At 42.4% G+C, this 17,864-nt stretch overlaps 1 protein-coding gene across 1 annotated transcript; it reads left to right on the forward strand.

Annotated features, from left to right (window-relative positions):
- The first annotated feature begins 878 nt into the window (after nt 1-878).
- On the forward strand, nt 879-12,254 carry LOC126455634 (cuticle protein 79-like). The gene is made up of 2 exons (XM_050091400.1): nt 879-935; nt 11,047-12,254. Exons 1-2 carry the CDS (start codon nt 924-926, stop codon nt 11,605-11,607), a joined length of 573 nt encoding a protein of 190 aa, XP_049947357.1. The 5' UTR covers nt 879-923; the 3' UTR covers nt 11,608-12,254.
- The last annotated feature ends 5,610 nt before the right edge of the window (nt 12,255-17,864 follow it).

Below are 17,864 nucleotides of genomic sequence, written 5' to 3' on the forward strand. Positions count from 1 at the left end.
AACGACTCAACGTGCTTTTGTTCAGAATATCTGCGATGCTTTGACTTCCGAGGACGTACATTTGGAGCCCAGCTTTGTATTGTAATGAGCCCATGGAGTGTGGGAAAACCGGAACGAAAGAAAAAGTAAACATCTGAGCCATGATGGTACAGAAGAATGTAGAAAATTAGATGGTTTGATTAAATTAAGAACGAGGAGGTTCTCTTCAGAACCGGCGTAAAAAGGAACATTATGAAAACACATGCAAGAAGAAGGAACAGAAAGATAGAAAATCTGTTAAGACATCAGAGAATAACTTTCGTGGTACTAGAGGGAGCTGTAGAGGATAAAAACTATAGAGGAAGACACTTACTGGAATATACCGAGCATATAACTGAGGACGTTGATTGTAGTTGCTACTCTGAGATGAAAAGATTCATATAGGAGAGGAAGTCGTGATGGGCCGGATCAGATCAGTCTCAAGACTGGTGACTCAATAAAAAATCTAATGTGTACCATAGTCACTGAGACACGTAATCCGATGAGAACGGAAGGAACTCAGAACGATGCACCTGCCAGTAAGCCGCCGTGTATTTCCGGATCGCCAGCCTGTGCTACTGGCAGGTGTAAATCAAGGTGGCCGGCGAATGCTGTTCCGTGAGACTGAGATGGGCGGGCAGCTAGACCGACCTTCCGGCAGCTCTGCTCTGTCCGGTTCCGCAGCCGGCCCTACTGCACTGACCGGCGTCCGGAAGCGTTTCGTGCGGCGCCCCACGCCTTCGTTCCTCTGCTTTCCCCTGCAGGCGCAGACCGACGCCCAGCGAAAGCCGCACCCCTCCAGCAGCCCGGCCGCTATATAAAGCTCGTCGAGCGGTCCACGAGGCATCCAGAGTCCACCGTCGCAGACCGCTGACACGCAGCAGCCAGCATTCGAGTACCTTGCGATGAGGATCCTGGTGAGTGGCTGCCACCTGCTCTCGCCCCTTTGCCTCAACGCCCCGCAGCTCGCACTGCGGTGTGTACACATCTTCCGTCCTACCATGTGACAGCCGCGCGTCCGTAGGGGAAGTATGAAGACACTGACTGAATCTTTACACGCTTTTCGTATCCTCACCAGCTCCCTCTACTCGTTTGCTGTACTATCTGTCGGATAGGTGGAACATCGTCTACGCTGTACTTCAGAATATTATCGGTAAATCATAGCCTTGCAACAAAATTATGGTGATTATTAATACAGTGTGAATATCTGAGCCGCCGGTTTAAGCTGCCGGCATCAATTTAAATATTTTTCTCTGTTTGTGACGACGTTATTGGGTGAAAATGCTCCAACGTTTCGGCTAATTTAGCACGTTGTCTTCATCGGATCACGTACAGCAACTAGTGCAGATGGTCTTCATCAAGGCGCCGAAGGTCGAGGTGAACCAGTGTCACCTGCGACAGTGGTTGAAATGTGCCTTTGCGATATTCACCTGCAAAACTGGTTGAACCATTGGATTATTTTACCTCACGGCTCTCGTACATACCAAGATTAATTTTCAGGCGTTTACACTAGGTACTGTACTGTTGTTGCTGCTGTGGTCTTCAGTCCAAATACTGATTTGATGCAGATCCCACGGCAGCATATGCTATGCAAGCGTCTTTATCTCTGAATAACTACTGCAGACTACATCCATCTGAGCCTGCTCACTGTATTCATGCCTAGGTTTCCCTCTACGATTTTTATCCCCACACTTCCCTCAAGTACCAAACTGAGTATTCATTGATATCTCAGAATGTGTTCTCTCAACCGATTCCCTCTTTTAGTCAAGTTGGACCACATTTTTTGTTTTTTACCCAATTCAACTCAATATCTCCTCAGTTATTCCATCTACCAATCTAATCTTCACTATTTTTCTGTAACATCACATTTCAAAAGCTTCTGTTCCCTTCTTGCCCTACATGATTGTCGTCCTCGCTTCACTTTCGCACAAAGCTACATTCTAAACAACTATCTTCAAAAAAGATTTCCTATCCCTTACAACTATATTAGTTGCAAAGAAATACCTCATTTTCGGAAATGCTTTTCATGCAGTAGCCCGTCTGCGTGTTATATCCTCTCTACTTCAGTCATCATTATATATTTTGTCACACAAATAACAAATTACAGTGTCTGATTTCCTATTCCAATTCTCTCAGCATTACCTCATTTAACTCGACTACATTCCATTACCATTGTTCCACGTTTGGTTTTGTTCATCTTATATGCTCTTTTCAAGACATTGTTAATTCTGTTCAACTGCTCCTCCCAGTTCTTTGTATTATACTACTAGCTCCCCTATATTGTACTACAAAATTATAAATATCAGTTTCTATACGAGCGGTTTTAAAAGCTCCCACAGATACCGTGATCTGAGGTTATCTCCACCAGCCCCACTGCGAAGGCAGTGTCAGCAGTTTTTAGGAAAGCAAAACCAAACTGATTTACATTCAAACATTACTGGATGTCTGAACGCCGTGCTTAATTGATTGGAATCGGCTACAGGAAGCGATTAAGCAATTGGAATACCAATAACAATTCGTCACTTTTAAAATTCAGACAAGAGGAGCTAATGACCAATATGGGGAGACACAGACAGCAATATGCAGACGCGACGCGGGATGAACCTATTCTGAATATTGTATCTACTAACGACATAAACTTTCTAGGTAAAGCAGTTTATGGTATGTCGCACAATTATGTTTTAAACATAGCCGAAATACTAGCTACTGCTGTAATAGACTGTGTACCATCAACTATTCTGCCGATAATCTGCTCAGAAGTGGGCACAAAACTTTGGTGCTCTCTTTTCAAAACTTTTTCTTAGACTAGATTAATACGATCTTTTGTTCACATTTCGTTCTTGTGGAAATTAAATGCACACGTTGTTCCAGCACTCGCCGTTGGAGAACAACCACTGAACCCAAAATTATAGTCGCTTTCTGTAATATACCTTGTAAAATGGTGTATGTATTCACGAAGCAGTTCTATAACTAAAGGAGAATGAATGAAACGCGACCTATTAGCTATCCTAATGTTAACCTGAAGTAATTCACAAAAACTGTACGTAACGTAAACAAGTGTTCCGTACCAGCGTTTGAAATTGCCACCTTCAGTTCACAGTTTTAAATAACGCACTGTGTGCCTCGATAAAAGTAATATTCCGCTCTAATGAGCCAGAGGAACGCGAATGATTGTAACACCCGAATGTCGAGCCATGCGGTGCTTCATGCTGCCGTGAAATACTTCAGTTTTCACCAGTACTGCAGGTAATCTTCTTCTTCTTATTCTTCTTCTTCCTCGTTAGGACCCTTCAGGATCACGTGTGGCTTGTTCTGCACGGCTTCTTTCTTCCAAATACCTCTTCATTCTCTCGCTTCTTCTGCTTCTTTCTTCTTCTGTTAAGACATCTTTGATTTTGGTATCCGGCTACCTGAGACCATCCACCAGCCCTTTATGCTTCTCCCTGTCCTATACTACTGCATGCAAATTCCTTTCTTTTATTCCTACAGCCTTCCAATCATCTCTGACTTCCTTCACCCAGTTGTTTCCCGTATGACATGTTGTAGCCAACCTCTCCTCGTCCATCCTTATGATGTGCCCAGCAACTCGTAACCTCCTCCTCCGTATCTCGCTCGATATGGTTACAATATTTTCATACAGTTCGTGTCGTATTCTGTGTATCCAGATATCCCCATGTTTTTTTGGTGACCCACGTGTCTCTCAAAATTTCCATTCCTCCTTCTCCAACTGTATACAAGCTCTCTTGCCGAGTGCGATCGTTTCTGATACAAACAGAGCATCATTTCTTACAGTTGCTGTGTAATGTTCCAATTTAACATTTCGTGATAGATTTTTCTTGCCATATGTTGTTATCACCGCATACCGAAGCTTCTGCAAAAGCTGTGCCCCGTCTACTGCGCTACTGTTGCTTTGTATGCCACCAGTTATCGTCTCCCCCAAATAACAAAAACTGTTGACTTTCTCAACCACTTGGCCATCTGTCTTCCAGTCAGACTCAGTATTCAATGTCTTGGTCTTCTTATATGCAATGTTCATCCCGCCTTTTTCTGCTGTTTCGGCTAGATTTTTTTGTTCTGTCTTTGCCTCTTCTTCTGTCTCATTTAGAGTGCCATGTCATCTGTGAATGCAGTCCACTGTTGCATTATGTTTGACTTTATACCCTATTTGCTCACCTTTGATCTTCATATTACTATTTAGTTGTCTCCACTGTCTCACTACTTCGTCCAAAACCGGGTTAAATACAATTGGTGACAGTCCTTCCCCTTGCCGGACTCCTGTTTTTATTTCGAAGCTGTCTGACATCGTACTGCGATGCCTGATCCCGGCAGTAGTGGCACTCAAAGTTTCCTTTATTATTGCATGTGTTGTAGCATCCAGTCCTCTGATCGTTTTGCTCGCAATTTTTATCGCATTCTGGAATTTCGCCCAGTCTTCTTGCTTTTTACAGGATTTCCATTTCATCCACGCTTTCCTCCTGGTCTCGACTGCATTCTCACATTCATCCGTCCACCACTCATACTTTCTTTTCTTGTTGTTAGTAGCCAGTCGCACTACCTTTTCTCCCACCATAATTCTCACTCTCTTCCAATCACTCTGAACTACCATTCTCTTTGGTAGGTAATCTTATGCTAATACTTACGTAAAAATTAGTTCCTAAAATTGCGTGGTACATCTTATGTTTCAGAAGATTGTTTTACCGAGCCATTCCGCGTTATAAGAGTTCTAAGCGCCACATCTCCAGGCTCTCCCTAAGAGGAATTTTAACCCATTTGCTTTCAGTAAGATTACTGTGACAAGTGTAGGATTAATAGTGATTGTTCCCCGACGCTGTTAATTTGGCAAGAGTTTAATAGTATTTTCTTTTTTCGTCTTACTAGATCCACTTTTCTTCGTACAGTTATCATAAGTGCGTCTTCCTATCCCATGATACGCTAAAAGAACTACACCGTGCTTGTGGTAGATAAAGCTGTATTTTCTCTCGGAAGGAAGGATCTCAGAATCTTAAATATATTACAAAGCGTCAGTTTCCTCATCTCTCAATGGAATTTGTTAAGGATATTGCGACTGTTGCTTCTTATAACACCCCGTGACGAATCTCGCAGTGACGTCATTTCTATAAGAGAGCGTTAAAAGTCACTGCGGGTTTCAAGTGTCATCTAAATTAGTTTGATTTCACACGTTAGAAATGTTTGGCGAAAACCTGCGACTGCAAAAGCAATAGATTTGTTTATGCGGTAAGTTTTCTGCTACCAGTCACGGTTTTATTTTCATTTATACTTTGCACGACGTATTTCGGTGAATTATTCCCACTTTCAAGTGCGTTTTCTGTATCCTGTGCCTTTTATTTGTGACGTTTTCGATGTGTGAGGTGCTGCAGTGTTCCATTATCTTTACTATAACGTATACAAGTAGTCACAATTATTAATTAATGGTCGGTCTTTAAACAAAGTTAGTGGCGAAATTTGGGAAGAACTTATACGTACTGTTTTCTTGTGGTCCACTTGGCGAGAAACTCACACATATTACAGATCATACTCAATTTTCCGTACACAGAAAACAAAATTGCAAATGTACTTAAACTAACAGTTGCAAAGATGTTTTTATACGTAGCAATTTAGGTAACATTATGGGTCGTCCACATTGTACGCTTTCGTACAGAGATTATTTGCCTTAAAAATCTAGAATGTCGGGGCATCTGAAGAAATATAGAATGTACTTAGAAGGTACACATGGTTGTTCTGATTGCGGATCATCGGAAAGGAATCGAACTGCAACGGGAACCGACGGTAGCCGAAAACCATGGAAAAAAAGAAGAACAGAGGACCGTAAGAGCCATAAAACTTCGTGCAATGTAGTGTGCGATTCCGGTAATGAAATGGAGGAAACGAAAGCTTCCGAAACACTAAAGGAAGGAAGGAAGTTTAACGTTCAACGTTTGGTCGACAACGAGTTCGTTAGAGACAGATTTGAAGGTCAGATGGAGAAACAATAAGGCAACAGGTTGCGATATGTGCCCTTTGAAATGAACCATTTTAACTTACGCGATTGAGGGAAGACATGGTAACATGAAACAGGGAACGGATTCGTCTTCCTCCCAAATACGAATGGCGCCTAACCAGTGTGCCATGTCGGTCTGTCCCGAAACCCTAATAGAGAAACGCAAATCTATGTCAATTACCAGACACTTCAGACTGCGTAATTTTACTGTACGGTTACATATGTGTTCAAAATCTCATCTTAGAAGGCAGTGTCTTTATTCTCTTGAATCTCAAGACTGTGTTAGGAACTACGATGGAAAGTATTAGCAGTAATAGTTTCGCTATTTAATTCAAACGACAATACCTAAAAAATCCCTACTGTTCTTATAATTCAAGAGATTGAGGCAACCGAGGTAATAGTGAAGATTATAGCAGTTTGCAACAATAAATTCCTCAAACACCTCCAAACCGATATCACCGATGCGAGCTTTTGCTGTCAGTCGTTTTTGTGTTTCTCGTAAAGCTGGAGAAATGGAAATGGATTCAACAGAAGTGAAATGTTCAAATGTGTGTGAATTCCCAATGGACCAAACTGCTAAGGTCATCGGTCCCTAGACTTACACACTACTTAAGCTAACTTATGCTAAGAACAACACACACACACACACACACACACACACACACACACACACACACACATAAAGGCGTTGACTGCTTAAGTCGGAGTGGGAAAAATACATTAACAGTTTACGGCAATTGCTTCTCAAATAATAATCGGTTTGCTTTTTCCTTTTCGCATCTGTCTCGTTTTCATTTGCCTTTCCCTTATAAGAAGACTTTACACATCAGAGCTCATACTTTCCACCACTTAATGGCGTCGTGGGAGCACCACTTAAATTACCAGCAGCTTTAGAAGCTTTCGACTGCTGCCCATTTCTGAAATTATCAAACAAAGAAAATAGCTCATAGTGCCTTTTGCAGAATTCCATGAATGAGGGAACGCTAAGTCTCTGACAGGGCAGACTGCGTATCAGACATGTGAGCGAAAGCGGTTCCGACAGTCCGGGCACTTCACGATGAACAAAGCAGCCATTGAAAACTTTCCGTACCTGCCCGCACCACTTAGCAAACAGCATCTGCGGCACGGTTAGCGGTTGGCTGACAGCAGGTGGAGCCGCGGCTGTTTGTAAAGCGCTCTGTTGGCTCGCCAGCCTCGCTGCACTCTTTGCTTCCTTCCTGCAGTTCCCTGAATAGCGTGTTTGCTGATTTCCCAACTCGCCGCTAACGGCAGACACTCATGCTTTCCCCGCATGCTACACGTGAATCAAGCCTGGCACTGGTTGTTACCGGACATGTTACTCCGAACCAACGCCATATATGCATATACCTGATGTCTCTCCTATGTGTCGTCAGGCCCATTTTCTCTGATGTTTCGGCAGATATTTGTAACTGTAAATGGCTTGTAAATGGAAAGCTGGACGTCTCATGGAAGACTTGGTGAGCAGCATTTGTTTGCACTGATTCCAGCTACAACAACAGAGAAAATGCGCCTGACGACTCTTAGGAGAGGCAGCCCATACACATATCGGTTATTTCGTCAGATAAAAGATGAACTGTAATATAAAGTAACGAACAGCTAACCGAATTTCTAACTGCTGGCTTCATATTGTCGTCTAGAGGAGAAATGCAAGAGTGTCCGAAAGGTTCTCGTATCCCTAACTCAAAATAGAACGGCACATTGAATGAAGGTCGAAATCGTGTACAGCGAATGTGGTGTCGACTGAGAATATAAAGTTGGCTGTTTAACTTACACTCTTAGAATTTTAACGACCATTAAAAGATATTTGTCTGTTACAATTTCACTCACTGCTCTCCTTACGTCACGAACGTATGAGCATCTCAGCTGCTGTACTGGATTTCGAGCATCATTCAATGGCGCGTCAAAGGCATTTCGAATCTAGTTTATTTCTTTTAGCTCAATCATTTCACAATACATTTAACCATCTTTTCAAACTTTTTTCAAGTTCGGTTAAAGCATGAAATATATAATATTGAAATATCAGTCAGTACTTTCTTATTACTGAGAGCACATGGTTCAAGCGAGAGTAGATCAATTCATGCTGTGATTTTTATACCTCACTTACATAGCTAGCAGCAGCTATTCGTGATATACTTCAGTTTTTTACTTTAAGCAGTTAAAACACTTTTACAAAACTAGAGCTCACGCTGGTGTATTTTATATCCTATTTGTCTATTTCCTACTCTTCGTTTGCTTGTGCAAATTCAGATAAAAATCTGTTGAGTAGTTTCTAGGAAGTCCGTAGTAATTTCATTAATTATAGCACCGCTTCCTGTTCTAGAGCAGAAATCCAGATGGTATTTGTAGTAGAAGTAACCGAAACACAAATTCGTAGAGCACTACGCACATTGAATGAAAGTTAATGCCCTGCTGGCACAGCGATTTTTCAGAAGCGATATCGGAAAACACAGTTCATTTAAACTAAAAAAAAAGTAGTTCTTTTTTCGATCTACTTCTATGCGAACCACGTGAATTTGGACATTACTCTTAAAGCAGGTGCAAACTGACGCAGAGTTAAAGACTGCGTTTTTATGGAATCTTCCCTCGAACGATTTCTCTGTTAGTCTTCAACAAGTCGGTAATATTTTGAATTTTTTTCGTCAAAGTTTAAACGTGCCTGTAAAAATAAAATCACAGCGTCGGCAAAGTGGAGTACAACTGGGTGAGATAATTTTTACGGTGCAGGTGCTTACATGTCTTTGATCTAGCTGGCATTTTAAGTACGGACCACGAACGGAACACACATTTGAATGAAGTTTTCCATAATGATTGATATAGAAATTACTACAGCGAAAATTACGATTTTGAATAATTTTGCATGACACATACTATTTAATGATATTTTGTACAATGAAACTGAATAAAAAGAAGAGCTATCCATGCTCACTTTGAGCCTTTATCGTCAGCGTGATAGCAGTAAACCTTATCTACAGCTCATGGTCGAAACATGACAAACGTTACAAGTGTAGGTAGTATGCATAAAACTTCAACATCGATCTTCTCGGATCGCAGGAGCTGTCGCATGGAGAGCTGCGGGCCAGGCACTCTGGCAGGTCTAACTACATTACAGTGGCCATCAAACTGCGGCCTGCATGCGGCCCGAATCAAATATTCGTGCAGCCCGTGGTTCTCTGCCGTATTTTACAATAATAAGCATCTAGTAACTAACAACCGAACTCAAAAAGTCAGCTAACTCTGAAAGCGTCTTCAGAGAATAGTTTTCCTGCTCAGAATCAGTAATAAATAAAATAGTAACAGAGACAATAATATTTCAGTTTGATCTGGAGTTGGTAAATTCGGTCGTGAGCTAAGTAAAGTTGGCCGGGGAAAAGAGGGATAAGTAGCCACTGAGGGGTTAGAGGACCTGAGGAGGGGGCGCGGGGGAATGTTCTACTGATTATCTTCCATTGCTGCCAAGTCATGACCGTGTGTGTTTCGTACCGATCAGCTGCTATGGTATAAATTTCAAACGGAAGTTATAAAGACGGACATCTTCAAATGCGGTATATATTTGAAGCAGGGAATATGAAAGTAAATAAGGCTGTTGTAATAAAACGCTATGATTCGAAGGAAAAAGACAGTCAAAATATTTAGTAAACATATGTAATCGTGTTGCATATTGCACAATTCTTTTAAATATAAGCACAATTACTGTTATTAATCACTTAATCTTCTGTTCACACAATACAACAACATTTCGCCCGCAACTGCAGTGTCACGACTTTGGGATCTCTAAGGGCGGCAGCATTCTGAAACAGAACAGTCTACACATGTTGCCGACTTCTAACGATTAGTATAAGGGGTTGTTGGGGGGAGGGGGTAGGGGGAGGGGGCAGGAGGGGGCTGGAAGCCAACTTACCGCGTCCTTGCTACAGCTTGGCTGTCATCAGATTGGTATACCGGGTGATCAAAAAGCCAGTATAAATTTGAAAACTTAATAAAACACGGAATAATGTAGTTAGAGAGGTAAAAATTAACGTACATGCTTGGAATGACATGGGGTTTTATTAGAACAAAAAAAAAACAAAGTTCACAAAATGTCCGACAGATGGCGAAGGACAGCAAAACTTCAGTGACTGCGCATGACAATCGTGTTACAAAATCGCATCATCCCCAGCCTGGCTGATAAACACCTGCTGGAACGTACGATGTTTATGCAGGATGGTGCTCCACCCCATATTGCTAGACGCGTGAAAGATATCTTGCGCGCGTCGTTTGGTGATGATCGTGTGCTCGGCCGCCACTTTCGTCATGCTTGGCCTCCCAGGTCCCCAGACCTCAGTCCGTGCGATTATTGGCTTTGGGGTTACCTGAAGTCGCAAATGTATCGTGATCGGCCGACAACTCTAGGGATGCTGAAAGACAACATCCGACGCCAATGCCCTCACCATAACTCTGGACATGCTTTACAGTGCTGTTCACCACATTATTCCTCGACTACAGCTATTGTTGAGGAATTATGGGGGACATATTGAGCATCTCCTGTATAGAACATCAGCTTTGCCTTCTCTTACTTTGTTATGCTAATTATTGCTATTCTGATCAGATGAAGCGCCATCTGTCGGACATTTTTTGAATGTTTGTATATTTTTGGTTCTAATAAAACCCCAAGTCATTCCAAGCATGTGTGTGTCAATTTGTACCTCTCTATCTATATTATTCTGTGATTTATTCAGTTTTCAAATTTATAATGACTTTTTTTGATCACCCGGTATATGCGGCCCGAGAGGCTATCCTACAATATCAGTGTTGGCACTTGAACAAAAGAAGTTCGATGACTACTGATGTACAACATACCTAAGACTCGTTGAAATTGGTGATTACGAGGTCCGGTAGACCCCTTATCAGTACTACTTCATATGGCTCAAACGTCGGTGTGAATCCCACGTGTACGATGTCACATGCGACAAACTATGAATGTGAAATGAAAGTGCGTAGACACCATTTACTGATATCACGTGGTTTTGCAGGTAGCGTTGCTGTTGTGCGTGGCGGTGGCCGTGTGCGAAGAGCAGCCGGAGGCCGTAGAGGCGGAGCCGGTGGAGGAGGCGGCGCAGGCCGTGGAGGAGCCCCAGGCGGAGGAGTCCGAGAAGCACCACGAGAAGCGCGGCCTGCTGGGCTTCGGCTACGGCGGACTGGGCTACGGCGGCCTAGGCGGCTTCGGCTACAGCGGTGGCATCGGCTACGGGGGCGGCCTCGGCTACGGCGGCGGCCTATCCCTGGGCTCCGGCGGCTACGACATCGGCAAGACCGTCGAGATCACCCGCGAGGTCAAGGTGCCGGTCCCCGTAGAGAAGGTGGTGCCGGTGCCGTACAAGGTGGAGAAGCACGTGCCGTACCCCGTGGAGCGGCCGGTCCCCTACCCCGTGGTCAAGCACGTCCCCTACCCTGTGGTCAAGCACGTGCCCTACCCAGTCAAGGTCAAGGTGCCCGTCCCCGTGCCCATCCCGAAGCCCTACCCCATCATCATCAAGAAGAAGGTGCCCATTCACATCCATCACTACAGTCACTACAGCCACGGCTGGCACTAGACGCCTCGAGGTCCCGATCTGGATCGAAAGTTCTGAGAGACTGATTTTTTTCTACATCCGTCGCCATTTCATCCCTTCATACTCCTTCCAATGGCCGTGACCACGAAGGTGATTGCTGATGCTGAAGCGAGAAAATGGCTGGGACTCATTCATATCACATCAGTGGTCCTCAGCACTTACAATCCATATCCTGCAAGTATGTAACCAGTTAGGTACATAGTGTAGGAAGTCAAGTCAGACGAAACCAACAGCTTCTCAACGGCAGAGGAAATTCGTCGTCTTCTAGGACAGCGACGGTGACCAGTTGCCCCTCCAACCCGACGCCTCTGGTTCCCGTCGAGTCCCTCGCTCTCGAGTTCAGCGGGTAGCCACCTCCACCGCGTACCTGAACGACCGGCCGTACCGCCTCTTCTGCCGCGGGCTGCCAGCGCTTGGCAAGCCTCGCCGCACAACGCGCCGCCAGACGGAGCCAGCTGACAGAGCCGTCCACAGGAGTCGGTCAGCTGTCAGCACCGTGGACGACGTCATTCTCACTTTATCGTGCACTTTTCTCTGTTATTTGTTGTGTTTTCATTTCAGTTATATGTACAGATCTCCCATTTTGTATTAGTCGTATACATGTTATTAAACATGTTTTTTGTACAGTATTTTGTGTCTTAAATATTCCTTTTCTGTTCCCACTAGACATTACCCTCTTTGATTCCTGATTTTTGTACTCTCCCCCTGGGCGACACTATTAGTATGTTTTTTCTTTTAATTTACGTCTATGGTCACAATCTTCTTGTTTAACAGATTACCGGTTTCGGTCTTTAATGACCATCATCAGATCTGCAGCAAAAATGGGAAAAATATAAATACATTCGCAAACTGTATACAGCTTAAGAACAATACATAGACCATAATGAAAAGTAGTACTGATAAAATTTACTTTTGTGCGCTTTAAATATGAAGAGGCATACCTGTTTCATAAAAACAAAGTCCTAATGTACTGCAGCCATAGTGGCATCGTCAAACGTTAAATGCGGAATCAGCACCAGCATTGTCAAATACATATAAATCACATCACATGCACGAGTCATGTTGTCAGTAATACTACTGTTTAAAACAACCTGTTACTCAAGGTTTCTTAGGAGTTACCTTCCCTGTACCCATGTCTGACTGTTCAACACGTATGATTGCGCTTTTTAGGGATGTCCATTCCCCCCTCAACTGACCCGCATACTGTGATATTCCTTGTAGTGCTGTCCACACCCTCAGCGAATTCAAATGTGCCTCGTCATTCCTCAGTGAATCAGTATCCCACTTCCTTCCACACTGATTCTCCCGTACGATTCGCTTGAATCTTATGCTTGTGGCGTCGGCGTGTATACCTGAATTATCATTGTTGGCATTGGTTTGCAGTCGAATTTGTTGATAACCCTGTCAGCGAAATATTCACGGTAACTCACTCTCTGTGCAACTTTCCTATTCATAACAAATCCTACTTCTGTATATGAATTACTGCTGCTGTTGATATTCTAAACATGCCTCTGGTTGATAATAAGCGAATGCTATGTTTGCATTGTTTGCACGCTTCCACTTAGCGCTCAAAGCGCAATTTGAACCCGACACGGAATTACTCAACAACTATTCCGTGTAACTGTCTTTATTGGAATCACTTTTGCACATACTGGGTCATAACAATGCACAAGAGCACTCTCAGGTATCGCCTGTTCAGACAAGAGGATACTGGTATTAAATTTCTCAAATAACATAAAATATAAAAGATCAAGATCAGAAAATTCAGGATAGTTAATTATTTTAACTGAGAAAAAGACTCTTTGGCGGAAGACTATCCTAATGTCGAGCTGAACAATGTTACCAGCTCTAACAAATTTTATTCTTTCCCCACAAATGTTAACTATTGAGCAAACGAAGGAAATACGTTAATGTCGGGAAATACTACAAGGAGAACAGGTCTTTGAGCTTCGTACCAGTGGAGTAAAAACTGGCTTGTGACACGACATTTACGTTTTACGGGGTGATGCGTTCTTTACCTTGTGTTGTACAGTGTCGTCGGCATGGATGCTGCCGTGTGTCATCGGATCTGTTAGTCTATAAAAATCCTATACTGAGCCTTTTTGTATGCCCATGCTTTTGGCAGGAGGTCTCTGAGACGACGGGCGTTTACTATTGTGACAAAATAAAACACCTAACGCCGTTCTTATGATTTTATTTTATTTTGTTGCAACCAGTTTCAATGCTTCAATGTGTCATCTTCAGACTGTTGATGCGGTACGAGTTGATATGATCCCTGCATATATCACATCAGTTGCCAGCATTACTGGGTACGCAGATAATGTGTCAGCACTCCAACCATCATCAACTGCCAACTACGCATTGAAGCGCTGAAACTGGTTGCAACAAAATAAAATAAAATCATAAGCACGGCTGTAGGTGTTTTATTTTGTCACTATACTGAGCCTGCCTGATTCTAAATCACCAAACTTTCCCTACGTTTCCGTGCAGCGAAAAACATTAACTTCACCCTAGCCTGCTTTTAATGGCTAAGCACACGCGGAAGGCTGGCGAGCCTTGTGTTACTCTCCCCTCGTTGTTCTCGCAAGAATTTAGCTATAATGGCTCTCTTCGTTCTCCGCTCAAGAGATTTACGAAAAGAATTCAGCCAGCTCTTGACTGGATATTGGAGCCGGGTGGACAAAGTGTTCACACCAACATATCTCATTTCCCTGTCGTCACTCAGGGAGGGACGCCCTCGGACCACACTCGACAATATCTCAAGGGAAAGTGCCTGTCACGCTGCGCAGTCGTGCGTCTTCCCTTCCCTCTACAGTGGATTTGGACACTGGATGGAACAGCCAATGGCAGTCGCTATTTCATTTCTAGTAGCCATGGCTGCCCAATCAGCAAATGGCTTAATAAGTACAGTATCTTATAATTGGCTGGCTTTCAAGTGAACAGCGAGATCTCTTACCCCTCTCATTAACATTCCATCACCCACAAGAGTGGTAAGTTACGTCCTCACGCGCCGCTCACGTGATATACTGTTCTTTCACCAGTTCTCTGCGGTGCCCGTCACCTACACTTGACCTTGACTAGTATCCGACTCTGCATGTCACTGTGTCACAGCGTGGCTAACTAAAACTGGCTTCCCCCAATGATGCTTCCACCCTGTTTCTACATAAATTGAACATGTAAATTTACATAAATGAGTTGTTCTCGTCAGTCTCGATGCCACGTGTATTACATCTCAAACAAATGAGATATACTCACAAAAACGCATCCCATGTTGCGAAACAAGTGTCTTGCAACGCTATAAACGACATGTAAAATTGAGGCACCCTACATGTAATGTGTCCAAAACCGCACGCCTTACAATACAGGGTGAGTCACTAACTATTGCCACCTAGTATAACTCCGAAAGTATGATAGTAGCTAAAAGGTTTGTGGGACAAAAGTTGTATGGGATAACGTGGGCCATTATATGACTTCGGCTTTTTTTGTTGCTAGGTTGGGTCGCGTCAGAGATATGAAGGTCAACTTTGTTTCTTTTTTTTATAAAGGGATGCTGTAGTTTGGTACTTATTTTCTGATAGTGGCTATCGAGACAAATCCAATTATGTGTAACAGTAAGGTCTTTGAAGGTCAAAGAAGGTCACAAAGGTGGAATGAACGTCCATTTACAGAAGGTGTTCGAAGTGATGACTATTGGTATCAATGCAGTGCTGCAATTTTCTTATCAATTTCCTTATCACTTTGGCACTTATCGAAGCAGATGCTCTCACAATCCTCTCTCGTGTATCGTGCAAATAGTAAATATTCGCCGAATACGGCGTATCCGTCTAACATGTCATTGACATGTAAACACCGTTCGACGGTTTCGCAAAACAACAGTAATAGCAACGATACAAGCTTCACATCCTGTGGATACAAGTTATGTGTCTTCGATACAGTAGTCTCCATTGTCTTCTGCACCTTCATGCCGCTGATCGTTGCTGATCCTTCTTCATTTTTGGGGCAGTTTCCCACCCCAGGATCTAGAGAGTGCCCTGAATCTCTGTCCGCTCCTCCGCCCTCTCTGCCAAGGCCGTTGACAGAACGAGGGTGACTTCCTCGGTCGCAGTTGCTGATGATTTTTACTCAGAATATAAGTATTGGCTGGTAGGATGCGGGACCCAAAACGTTTTGATTACTAGTCAAAGACGCTACCGCTAGACCACACGCCACACAGATGGTACATGGATATGTGGTTAATTGTAGTTTTGTGCTGTAGACACCTCCTGCTACAGGTCGCGAAATGTAATCATCTATGAGATACGTTCTTCTGTTGGTCTCCTGAACTGCTCGATTTTTAAACATCTCAGAAGACCAGTTTGGGGTGAAGTCGTTCTGAAAATCGACTTATGTTTACTAATTCTAACAAAATCGTTGACTTTGAATTTATGTTTTGGTGGGTCTATCAACTTGATCTTTTTATACTCAGGAGACAAAAGGCTGTGATCTTTCACACCAAAAGGTTTCTTATTAATTGTTCTATGTTTTTGGCTAATAACACTTTTTGGAAAGGCTGTGCACCATACCAACCCATTTGAGAGAACCTGGAGCAGTGAAATGTTTAAACATCTTTCGTTTAAGAGGTCTATTGAATTGCTTCATAACCGAAGGTTTCAACTTGAAAAGTGGTGGGTGATGATTAATCTTAGTTTTTTCCATTACCTTGCTGATATATGAGTATTGTAAAATTCCTCACCTAAATCTGCAACTGCTTCGGAATCCTGTTCATTTTTCTGTAAATTTTTCTGAACTCATCGGCAATCTCAGTCAATTTTAGTCTTTAGAGCACCAAACCATGCACGTTTGGAGTATATGTCAATTTTTTTAATACCTATTAATAACCTGAATTGTACCCGGAATATGCACTGAAGACAACCAGATCAGCTTGATGAATGCCATCAATTCCTTTCGTGATATCCGCTCTGCTGGGATAAATTTTGCACACTGAGCGATGCACTTCTTCACCCATTCCAACTTTTGTGCTGATTAAATGTTTCTTTATATAATATATTACAGAGGGATAGGAGTAAAAGCATAAACAAAACAAAATACTCTCCACATAAATTTTATTAGAAAAAACGTTACCTTTTTTTCAACAACAATGTTAACTTTGGCTTCAAAATGTAAATTTTACCATAAAAGCTTTACATTTCTTTCATTGTTCAGTAACAACAACATCAATTCCGCTCATTGGCGTTAAAAAGATGTTGTAATTCGTTCATTGTTTAACAATGTCCGATCTGATCATTGACATCATATGGAATGCCTTGGAAATGACAGTCACGCCATCAGTGTTCCAACAACTTCACATTTAACTCAGCAGTCACTAATTTGCATTCGTCAACATACATTTTCAATCGGAGCACGGGAAGTGAGGGACAATCCTTGTCCTCAGTGTTGTGCACGTCGTATTCTAGTCCACTTCGCTTTCTTCAAACTCTTCACAAAGACGCGCAACTCCGTTGGAATAACTGAACGTATACCGTTCAACGCCCTCTCAAATAGCACAACAGCTGAACCACATGGTGACAGTGATTAACTATTTTGCAAAAGTTATTTCGAACTAATAGTAGGGCGTTGTGCAGTCTAAAATGAAACCACCAGAAGCAACCACGCTGCTTTGAGCGCCCCACAACATCAAAATGCAAATTTTTAGAACAAATCGATTGTCTGTGGTGCGAATTCCTTGGAAATCAAAGAGGACATCGCACGTGGTGTAGTGTAACGACGTAAGTTTCGTATAAATGATTTTCTTTTGACATATGACCATGTGCAGACTTCGTCACCTAGGTCAGTTACAAAACACTTCTAAATTATTTAAATTCTTTTTAAAGTTGTCTCTGAATGATTCTTGAACGAAACTGTAATTAAAACACCATCATTTGAGTCATATGCGCAGAATTACGTCACTCAGTCCAATTGGTTTGCGCAAACTTTTTTGAATTTAGATGTCGTTTGTTTCTTCTCAGAAATTATATTAATGCAAGTTATATGCTTTAATAAATATTAAAACCACACTGAATAAACTTTTAAGACTCAAACTCGCGATGAAAGTTGACAAAAAATTAATAATCTTGTCAAATAAATCAGTAATACTTATTCCTTAATATAATTCTTCATTCATAAATTCTCGGAACACGTATTTAAACTTTTGTAGTATACACTAGTTTATTATCTTCATATATACTACATATAGACGTGAA

The sequence above is a fragment of the Schistocerca serialis genome, chromosome 2, assembly GCF_023864345.2.
Source record: "Schistocerca serialis cubense isolate TAMUIC-IGC-003099 chromosome 2, iqSchSeri2.2, whole genome shotgun sequence".
Classification (NCBI taxonomy): domain Eukaryota; kingdom Metazoa; phylum Arthropoda; class Insecta; order Orthoptera; family Acrididae; genus Schistocerca; species Schistocerca serialis.